The 12,011-nt window shown below is 35.0% G+C and overlaps 1 protein-coding gene across 1 annotated transcript in view; it reads left to right on the top strand.

Annotated features, from left to right (window-relative positions):
• The window catches only part of LOC121853164 (basement membrane-specific heparan sulfate proteoglycan core protein-like), a 476,204-nt gene that overhangs the window by 238,191 nt on the left and 226,002 nt on the right, over positions 1-12,011 (top strand). The window contains exons 34-35 of the mRNA XM_042347127.1: positions 8,652-8,762; positions 10,853-10,987. Coding sequence (XP_042203061.1) covers positions 8,652-8,762; positions 10,853-10,987 — 246 coding nt within the window. The remainder of the gene's footprint in view (positions 1-8,651; positions 8,763-10,852; positions 10,988-12,011) is intronic.

Genomic DNA, 12,011 nt, shown 5'->3' with positions numbered 1-12,011 from the left:
TCCATGTCGACCAATACAGTATATTGTATATTGCAGTAGCTGTTGACTCCAATATAAAGTATAATTTGCTTAATCACTTCATAAATCACACATATCGTGAACAACACGAGTTGGTATATTGTGAAATTCAATACGAATGAGACTCTGTTAGTACAATGACATATTGGTGAAATGTCTGTTTTGAGGTCTGTCTCAGTCTCGGTTATGATGTCCCACACCACTTCCATTTAATGTATATTTTAGTGTTATTGTAATCAGTCAGTGGCTTGTTTACAAATGCCTTGCCTCTACCATACATGATACATACATTAATATAGGCTTTGGGATTTCTTGTTATACTGAAGTATTTAGTATGCCATACAAGGACGACCTCCTGCCCCAGTCCTGCCCACAGCTTTAGCTGTTGCTGATATGGCGAGCAGGCGTACAAACTTATGATGATGCACTGAGGATCATATCAAAGCATTTCATTTAGTGTTCCAATTGTAGTGACAGAAAATATAACGATACTCTTTTTGGGAACTGTACATGTGCTTCATTTGTAGACAGGATGAACTCTAATGAGTTCTAAAACAAATGGTCATAGGTCAAGGTCATTGTAAGATTTTATTGGAAAATGGTTTCCATAGAAGTTGAATTATATATCATTTACATTTCCCAGAAATGATAGATGGGCTCTCCTTGGGATTAAAAAGAACCCTGTTGCTTTTGGGGTAAAAATTGCAAAGGTCAAGGTCATTGTAAGTCCTCATTGGAAAATAGTTTGTGCAGCATAATTTACTGCATGTGCAATAAGTCTTTTATTTACTTACTCATATTTTCATTATTTTATTGAAATGTCACCGACACATTAGGGAACAAAAATTTATTTAAAAGGCATTGATTCATGACAACATTGTCTTTAAAATAGAAGAAAAGAAAGAAAATTACTTTGGATATTGTTCAAAATGACAAGTCAGCACCTATCACTACTGTGTACTGTACTGTATTGTAGAATCACATTAAACATCAACTCAATATTCATTAAGATCCAATTGTATCTTATGCCTACATGAAAATTTCTCACCTTAACAATCCAGCAAATTTTAAATGCAAAACAAGTATCAAGTGGTGCATCAAAAAATTATTTGAAAACCATTAGAGGTAAAAATAGATTACCAGGTAACCAATGCAATTTGATGACTCCGAATGATGCCATATATTTCCAATATAATCCTCATGACTGCAGGTGCCCCACAGGTGCTTATTATAACACTAGATGTCTCACAATTGCTTATAATAAAGCTGGGTATTTCACAGGTGTTTTTGGATTATTTCTCATTTGTTTGCAATTGAAGAAATGGAAGAAAATATAGGGTTTTCAGTGGGAGTAAGTAGGTTGTCTTTGGAGTGGGATGTCCATTTGCCTGTAAATTTTGAGTTACTTTCTCAACTAAAGTAGCTTTTTCCTACTGGAGCCTGCACCAAGGCCCACTATCCCAGGTATCGTGTTCTCAGAGGGCATATTAGGGGCACATTTCTAATTTTATATATTTGCCACATTGAGTCGCCATGATTAATTTGTTGATGTACTCTTGCAATGTGAAATGGACATTAACCCTTTAACTCCGGGGGATTATTACCCATATCCTGATATACAGCCAGGGGATGTAGGTATATTAGTCCAGGCAGTGATATGTAACCCCACAAAATTTTTTAAGTTGGGAGAGTTTGAACTGGATTATTGTTTATTGACCCGAAGAATGAAAAAAAGGGAGGTAGACTTTCTGCAACTTGTCCCTTCTCCCACTAGGGACCAAATCCAAGAAAATCGTCATCGGTGATAGGTGAAAACTAAAAGTGCCGTAACTTTTGAACTAGACATTATAGATTATTAATAGTACAGTGATATCCCCGTTAGCCGGGACAATTGGTGCAGAGCACTTCCGGGGTTGAAAGATTTCCGGCTAACCAGACGATTTTCTCAAACCCGGAAAAATTACTTATCCCCAGAATATTCACCCCCTCCCCCCCCCCAAAAAAAAATTTGGTTAACTATAAAAGTTAAAAATATACCACCGTACAAAATAGGACTAATGTTTATTTAGAAATTGTTAAACAATTCCTTGGACTCACATCGGACATCCAAGCTTTTCAATAACTTGAGAATAAAAGGATATGTTGTATCAATGGCGACTTCTCCCTCCGTCCCACGATGTAGTAACCTAGCAAAAAAATGAATAAATAAATAAAAAATCGTGATGAGAGAAACCATTTATTATGATGGGAAATAAAATAAAACAAGGTATCAAGATGAAGTTATTTACTCTACTGTAGCATTTTAAAATTTGTAACGGAGACTGAAACTTGATGGAGCTTGTTTTATGAGGAATGAGGATTTGAGTCATGACTTCCCAAACACAGTTGTCTGCAGACGGCTGTATTTTTTCAGTAACCATATAGAGCAGGTTCATGGGCATGGGACATCAACATAGTGAGAGCAAAAACAAACAAATTCAGTGAGCACCTTGTTCACGTGTTGGCAAGCCTGCTGAATTTAAAAATTTTACCCTGGTCCACGGAAATATCCACTAACCCGTAATTGTTTTAAAAATGTGTGGGAATGTCTTTTAAAAAGTCTTAATGGCAGAAACAGTGGCTCACAAAATAGATACTGTACATCTGGTGGTGATGGAGTGGAGCAGGTGTGTGTGTGTGTGTGTGTGTGTGTGTGTGTGTGTGTGTGTGTGTGTGTGTGTGTGTGTGTGTGTGTGTGTGTGTGTGTGAATACGCACAACATATGGATGATGCAATATGCACTTGTCTACTGCTCTCTTTCTGGGATGATTACCATCACCATTTTTTTAATTATCTTATGTAAAACCTTACCGCTTTTCTGCGGCTCAGTGTGTGTCGAACTTAAACCCTGGGCTGACATTTTTTTTTTTAATAATCTACATTTATTCATTGTTAGTGTGCAGTAATAATTACTGTACTATAATATACTACATATTCACTCATCATCTTTTCCTATATTAGTGGCGCCTCGTTAAGTCAGCTGACGAGTATTAATCAATATTCATGCAGATTGAACTGTACAATATAAAACCCTTCAAAATTGTAGGATCTACTTACAAGATCTTTTTCACATGAGGCAAAATTATCACTCGCCTGACGGACTCATGGTTTTTTAAAAGACGATTCGTTGTAAGGAATTTTCACTTGCCCCGGGCAAGTATGATTGGGTTAACCCTGGTTGGTGACACACTCCTACCCAGTACACATGGAGAAACACTTCTACTAATTGGACTAAGGGTAAACACTTTGCAGTACAAAACTATCATTTCAGTGAAAATAGTTATTGACAATCAGACTTGTGTCTGATTTTTTGGAAACATTCTAGATAAGCAGGGTTATTTCTTGACACCCATAGATTTGCTTTTTCAAACTGGGGTCTGCCTCAATTTGTCCGATTTATCGTATTTCTACTGTATGTTTTTAAAGATCTCTTTAGAACTTTCTTCTTCTTGCTAAGGCAGTTGTAGACTATTTGTCCTACTGTTTCAGAAGCCTCTCTTGAAATTTATGCGAATGATAAACAAGTACAACAATTAATGATTCATTGGTGTGTCATTGAATGAAAGTAGCCACCTGGATATGCCAGTTTGGCTGTCATGTTGAACATCACTAATTAGCCTTCTCATGGAAATCATCATACAAAAGAATCACTGTACTGTGATGATGTTATAAATGTGATAAAGGCTTTCTCCATTCCACTGCTCAGATAATGCAGCTCTTAATCCACCATGTAATCATTTAACTACCGTATATGTATTCTCTCGTATTTAAAACCGTTATATTTAGTTTATGATTTCTGTTTTATTTGTAATGGGTAGGACCGTGAAGAATCATCAGTATTGGAAATACGACTACAGTACAGTATATAGCAAACTTTAATGTTTAAAACAGGTCCTTTTGAGTTCCAGTGCAAGAGTGGGCTGTACATTGATCAACAATACAGATGCAACGGTATTGTTGAATGCCCCTTTGATCGGTCTGATGAAGAGGGATGCAGTGAGTGAAAAAAATTTACACTGTAAAATGCTCATGTTGCTGTTGAATGTTTTGTAATAATTTTTAAGGTGTTTAAGTGTTGTTTGAGCAAAGTTTATTGATGTGTAGAAAGTTGGGCAACTCTATCAATAAAATATGTTAGTGTCTTCTGTGAGATTGCATTACTGGTTTTGTGTCTTTTGTCTACTAGTGATTATTGTTACCTTTTAATTTAATTTTTGCTTCTCTGTTATTCATTCTCAGATAATTTATCAAGATTCACTCAAAAGATTTACGTCAAATATGAAACCGATAGGTTTTGGTATGTGTTACAATTTTGTGATGATGTAACTCACTGGTGGCCTTTTTTTATATCGTATGAGGTTATTTTTATGCTAGACATTACTTTCTCTATACATTAGGCAACTAATGTCCTGGCAATCTGTGTTGGTTGCATTGCATTTATTGGGTTGAATCCACAACTTTTGATTTTTCTAAAGAAATTCTCTGTTAGCAGGTTTTGCTATTATTGGTTTATATCCACATGTGCTACAAGATCATGTGGTTTATTGTATTGTTTGGGGAGGGGTGATGGATGTCACAGTCTGGTGTAAATTTTGAAAGTTAATAAAATGCTCCAGTTATTGGATGTTGAGAGCCCTACTGACTTACTTTGCTCTATTCATATGAATATCACAAAAAAGGGTCTGTAGTTCATGTGATCAACTTCGCTAATTTAACAGAGACGGTTTTCCTAAAAACCTTACTGAGCTATTGCTTTGAAAGATGTGCGTTTGGTTGTAACTCACACCTATTGTATAATGAACCCCTCTTCTACATTCTTTCAACAAAGTGCATGTCCCGAGAATGTGAGCTCTGAAAAGGGGCTACTCATTAGTTGCACCGTGTATTTGCCACATTGCCTGCTGGTGCAGGCAATATCTTATGCAATTTTTGAGCAAGGAAGCTGAAAAAAATAAATAAAAAAATATACAGTGTGTGTGTGTGTATATATATATATAACAAATGTTAACAACACTGACCAAGCTGCCTCAGGCCTGCCAGCTGTTCCCAGGTGCCTGCCTCATTTAAAACTTTACAGAACATTCGTGTTAACATTTACAAAATCCAGGTGCATTACATGATTACTGTACAGTACTGTATACCTCAACTGCATTTTTAAACAATTTAACAACAAATATTACAAGTAACTCCCCTAGTAACATTTGTTTGTAATTAACCATAGTTAACACCAAAAGCTATTTTAATGTTTTGAAAGGTGTCGGTATAACTAATGTAAATACTGACCTTAGGCCGAGTTCAGTAACAATTACCCTTCTGGAAAAATGCTACAGTAAGGTAAAACTTATTTGGAAGTGCTGGAAATTAAGTGACTGAGATCTACCAGTAAGGTAAAGTGAAAATCTGATTCTAATGGTGGAGTGTCCTTAGAGGTTGATATTTTATACATGTCATATAAGACGAACCCTAGTTTTGAACAAAAAAATTGGAGCTTCAAAGGTCGACTTATAGGCCGCAATTTTCGATAATACTGTATATAAATATTTCTGTGATTACATATACAGTGTTTTCTCCTACTAGTATAGAAAACATTGCAACATAAAGGTTTTACTCCTCCTTAAATTACCAGTACAGTACTTAATATTCACAAGTACCATTGAGAAGCAGAACACTAATGTCAGCCATTTGGGCATAATTACTATATAACTTAAGAAAAAAAGAACTCCAAAAAATATTTAAGAGATACCAACCCTGACCGTATCTGTGTATATAGGAGACACACTACAGTTACTGAACAGTTACCTCATTAATTTTGGCTTATTGATGAATAAAAGGGTTTTGGAGGCAGGAACTAAATGAAATTTACTATTGTTCTGAATTTATTACCATATGTCGTATCTTGAATGTACAGTTTCACCTCATGTGCTTTGATGCTATTTATTATGTGCAGTGTGGAAGAAAGATCTCCTTGCCCCGATGTAGACTAACATAAGGTTGCTTAGTGATTAATGCATTAGTGGAAAATTTTTGGACTGGTGTACAGTAATTTATATGCGTATTGTCTTGGCACCTTGGAAGTCTTGGGTTCGAGTCCTAAGTGATTCAAACAATCTTGTGCTTCTCGCCTGATCGCACATGCATTCTTGAATTGTAAATTTATTATTTTGAACTGGGAAAAAGCATTTAATTTCTATAATGAATGATAGAGTTCACCAATAAATTTGTCCCTAATTTATAACAAATACAGTATACTTGTAGTTGATTGCTTCCATAAAAGTAATGACCGTAAGTATTGTGTAATATCTTTACAAATAACATTGAGATTTTTCAGTCATATACCGTATCTTATTCTGCACTTCACTCTTTTAACCCTCTCAGTCCACAGCTTGGTCTATCTCTGCAGCCCTCCATCCCACCTATGTTTGTCTTTGTTTTTTTTAAAGGCCTTATGAATTAATTAAACTTACTATTAAAAGCCATAAAACATGAGAATAAAAATTTTGGCTAGCTGCTACAGTTTCTTTGTTTCCATCGTGATATGACAGCTTGGGCCACTGTGTCTCCCCATGCTGACAGGTTGTCTCTTTACTTAAGCTTAACTTCATCATCATCATCATGGTGGTATTCTATACAGGGTTTCTCTGCTTTCTATCAAAATTTTGTGTATTTTTTCCCATGTAGCTGTACATTTGTGTTTATGTATGGGTATCACTCGCAGTTGCCAGAAGTGTTTCAATAAGTGTTACTCCACTGTGGTGTTTTGTGGTACTTGAGCACCTATAAAATTTTTGGGGTAAATTATTACTGCTGGTAACATATGGCATCATTATATGGCTCATGGCTGCTCTAACATATTAGAAATGGGGATGGGGAAATGTATAGTACAGTACGGTATCTCGTACATCCATCGGACTCAAGAGCCAAATGTATAAGGTACATCCATAACAGTGAAAAAATTCATTTAAATTACAGTACTGTACAGGGAGTCCCCGGGTTATGAACAAGTTTCATTCTTGAGGACATTCCTAAGCCAGAAATGTACCTAAGTCAGAACACATACCCTATGTGCACTATATCATAGCCTAAGTCCTTTTATACATCTCAAATCACTTAATTTAAAAGAAAAGAAGAAATTGAATGACAAAATACAGAAAAGGAAAGTAAAAATTAAAGTTTAACACTTGCATTGAAACCTTGGGCTGGCTGATCATCCACCCTTATCACTAACAATCTTTCCATTTCAACTAACAATCCACTTCTTTGTTTTGTTATCACAGTTGAGTGTATTAGTTTAGATCCTTTTACATGGTCAAGAATTTTGTGTTTATCTTTCAAAATTTTTCCGATCATTGACCGATTGAAGCCCAACCCTTTACCAATGACTGCGTGTGTTTCACCTTTTTCAGAAAGTTTAATTACATCAACTTTCATTTCCTTTGTAATTGTTTTCCTTTTCTTGGATGCACTACGCTCACTTGCATCAGGTTTGCATTTGGGAGCTGTGATGAGGGCAGAAAAATAGAGTTAATAAGCAAAAAACAACAGTTTGTACTTGATCACATACATTACTGAGGTGTGAGTAAGGCGTACTGATGCTCCCTCAAGGTGAGTGGCTGAGTGACACATTACTCCTCACCCACCAATCTGCCTTGCCACTATGCAACTCAAATTAGTTCTTGTACATTAACACTACGAACCAGTTGTACCTATGTCAAATTCTTGAAATAATTGACCTTATGGGACCTCGTTCGTATTGGTGGGTGTTCATAAGTTGGACGTTCGTAACTCGGGGACCCTCTGTACTTGAAACTGAAATTGCAGCTCACGATCAATCACAGTTCAGTACAGGAATATGTTCTATATATTTTTTTCCATTGTGAATTAGCCCTTCTTAATCGGCACTCTGACATTTAGGATTTTGAAACATATGTTGGTAGATATTTTGATAGCTTCGCTGCAGTAGAACTCCAATATTTTTAACTAAAGAGGGGAAAAGGGAGTTTGAAATACCAGGTATACTTTCAAATAGGAGGGGATTTTATAACTTAATATTGAGTAAATTAGAAATGCATTCCTAATAAAAGAATATTTTATATTCATCCTCCTTTAATGCTTAAGGTATGTTCTTAAAAATCCATAATTATAGAAGATAGAATAATTTTAATATATTTTGTCATTAAATATACACATATAGATTAAGATAAGATTGGTTCTTTGGTAACCATGAGTTTGGTTAGGTTTGAATTAGGATGATATAATTCGAACCTAAAGAAGTGGTTTGAAGTAGAGATAACCTGTTCGAATTTGGCGAAGTTCGTAATAGCAACACTAAAAATAATGAGATTCTGTTGTATTGTTATTTAGCTTCGTTATAACTAATTTTTATATTTATAAATGTTATTAGTTACTAGTTTTCATGTTTGTATTAATTTTAGTGATGGAGTGTAGTACAAATTTAATTTATTCTCAGTTTTACTAATACTGCACTCACTAATTTTAATAATACCCTACTACCAGTGATTTGATATTAGTGAATATTGATAATAATCATCTAACTCAATGATTTTCTGTTTGGTCTTGGTTCCTGTTGAGAGCAGCTTGCCAACCAGATGAATGGAGATGTCCAAATGGCCAATGTATTCCCGCTGCCTATCGATGTGATGGTCACCAAGATTGCAGCGATGGTTCAGATGAAGACTGTGGAACAGGTAAGGGAGTTTGCTTTATGTCTTTTTTGTCCTGTTTACTTTTTTCATGATCTGAAGTTGAATGTTAATACTCTCTGTCTCCTGTAATTTGCCTCTAATGATTATAGTTTTCATAAAGTTTACTGAAATCCTTTTACTGGTACACACTTTAGAAAGGTGAGTAAAGATGTTGTACTGTCATATATCATTGCTGAATTATCATTTGGGGAATGGCAGGTTAGTACACACAGACTCTACCCGTTCATGTTTCTCAGCGTCGTATCACCATGAATGTGGCGCTTTATAGTTTCCTGTAAGCAGTGCTCAGAAAAAACTTTCAAAACTTTTTATTGCGATTTTTTTATTATTAAGTTTGGTTACGATTTTCCCCCAAGTCATGGATGTAATGTAATTTGCAATTATTGAATGTAATATATAGACATGGCAAAATCGAATAAACAAAATAATATAAAAAATATAACTATAATAGACAGTGAACTCCCTCTAACCTGGACTTGCTGAATCCGGATGCTCTTGCAAAACCCGACTGGGGTCCAGCATTGAACGCATGTATCCCTAACCAGGAAGAACACAACCAATCCCCAGTCAATCCTGGGGAAAGTTTGCATAAGCAGGGGCTGCCAGCTGTGGTGGCACTGGGGGATAATTGAGCAACTGCCTTAGAAGAGGTGGTGGAGGTGGTTATTGAGGAGCACTAAATTGAAGTGTTTAAGAAATATAAATACCTGTAGTGTACTGTATATACAGTCAATGAAATTAGCAGTGAAAACATAACCTTTGCTCTACCTACAGTAATGTACATTGTGAGTGTTGTACAACCACCTGCCTTAATGGCCTCATAATAAATTAATAATTAATAAGTACAGTACGTACTTTATTATTAACATATACTACAGTATGTGCTTCTGTATTTTTATAAACAAGTATATAATAGTGCCCTACTAATGTATACCATATGAAACACTCTTCTCCTTTGTAAAATTTTCTTATGATTCTCCCATTACATTAGGCCACAGTCACGAGTGAAAATATTTATGGTGAACAAAAAAGTGAATAAACTTTTATCCATAGCATTTGTTCTAATTGTGTTAGAAAGTTAAATGATCATGAATAAATTCTCTACAAAACTGTTTCAATAAAATTACCTTAAACAAAACATTTCAGCACAATATAATGATGGGAACTCAATTCTTTTATAAAGAAATTTAAGAAATGTTTATGCCAGTGTCTATAAAATCAGCTCTAATTAAGTTAGAAACTTAAGTTTTGTATCAAATTAATCCTGAATAGTTGATCTAGGTGTTTTTGTAAATAAATATACACTTATGTAAAACAAAAATATGATATGGACCACCAAAGGGAGGTATTATTGGGGTGTGAGGCTTCTATGGAGCCGAGTGTCACAGGTGAGAGAGAATGCACTGCTGCCAGGTGTATGAGAGCTCCAGGCAACACCAGCCTCTCAATGACTCACCGAGTACAGCTATACTGAGACTCTGAGACCCAGTGCCATGCTACTGAGAGCATATGAGAGACTGAGGAAAAATTTACTTTTCCCACAGATGTTAAAATTGGCGAAAAAAACAAAACACACGCACACACACACACACACACACACACACACACACACACACACACACAAGACCCAGTTCATATGGCATATAAAATTCCCAAGAGTGTTAAATCTAGACAAAAAATTACAGCAGGTTCAGTGTTCTTAGGTAGCTTTGAGTTGGAAATCCCCCACCCTCAGGAATTTTTCACCCTGCAATATAGACAAGACAGGTCCTTGCCCTACCCCAAATTTTAGCTAAACCGGACAGCCACCCCCAATTAGTCGGGATTAGAGGGAGTTTGCTGTATCTTGCATTCATTGCATCCCTGACATTATAGAATGACATTACAAAGAGTATAATGGCAAAAGATTTGGTGGCTTAATAAGCCGCCAAAATTTAGTGCATGTACTCACCTTCCTCACCCCTATGTCCTTAGATTGTCTGAAATGTCTTAAATGTAATTTTTATTATTTTTAGTATGGTGGGTTTGGAATGTGATAAATATATGTAATTTATTTATTTATTTTTTGGTAGTTCCACCAACTCCAGCATCTCGCTGCTCTAGTAACCAGTTTCAATGTAGCAATGGGAACTGTGTATCTCAAGCTTTTCGGTGCGATGGATTTCCTGATTGTTCTGATGGATCTGATGAATCTGATGCAGAATGTCGTATGTGTTGTTTTCCTTTTGTCTTTTGTTGTTATGCTAATGCTATGTTTGGTTTGTTAATATGCTATTACAGAACTAGTTTTGAATGATAATGTGTTATTGTTTTATATATATATACACACACACACCTGCACTCTAATATGCCTTATGATATCAGGGTGTTTTTTATTTTTCTCTGAATTTTTTATTGCTTTCAAGAGCTACCCTCTTGTTTATTAAACCTTGCTGAGAAACTGATCTGAGGAACATCTGAAGACTGCTAAATGAATTGAATTATCTTCCTACACCTTAAAAGCCTAAAATGACAGTGAGCATCTGTAGTTTGTTTACTCTTTATCAGCTTGGGATTAGAATATCATGCATCTATCTGGACAGTGTAAACCACCACCATGAGTCTGTTATTTGAAATGATATATTTTATTATTTTGTAATTATTTTTGGTTTTGTGGGGCGATTATTGTTTGAATGTCGTAAGAAATAGTAGAATTGAGTCTGTGGCCAACTGGATAACTGCACAGTGGTTGAATGTGCTGTTACTTGGGAGGTTTGCTAGATAAGGCTTTTTCTGTGACAGCGTCATTAATTGGGAGATTAGTTGTAAGTCTGATAAGGGAGGGGTAAACCTGCAGAATTAATTCAGAATCTAGCAGTATTCAACAGTTCTTAAAAGCAGTACTTCAGTTTGTTAGCACAAAAATTCAAAACATTATTTTGTACTTAATATAAAACCTCCAACTGTTATTCAGTTGACATAAGTTTATGCACAGAAAATTGTTTCAGCATCATGCAAAATGAAGAGAAGACCCCTGAAAATTCAAAGATGTGTGTGTGTATATATATATATATATATATATATATATATATATATATATATATATATATATATATATATATATATATATATATATATATATATATATATATATATATATATATATATATATATATATATATATATATATATATATATATATATATATATATATATATATATATATATATATATATATATAATAAAAGTCTG

This window comes from Homarus americanus, unplaced genomic scaffold (assembly GCF_018991925.1).
Source record: "Homarus americanus isolate GMGI-L3 unplaced genomic scaffold, GMGI_Hamer_2.0 scaffold32871, whole genome shotgun sequence".
Classification (NCBI taxonomy): domain Eukaryota; kingdom Metazoa; phylum Arthropoda; class Malacostraca; order Decapoda; family Nephropidae; genus Homarus; species Homarus americanus.
The sequence above is the reverse complement of the archived record's forward strand: the minus strand, read 5'-3'. Positions and strand labels throughout refer to the sequence as shown.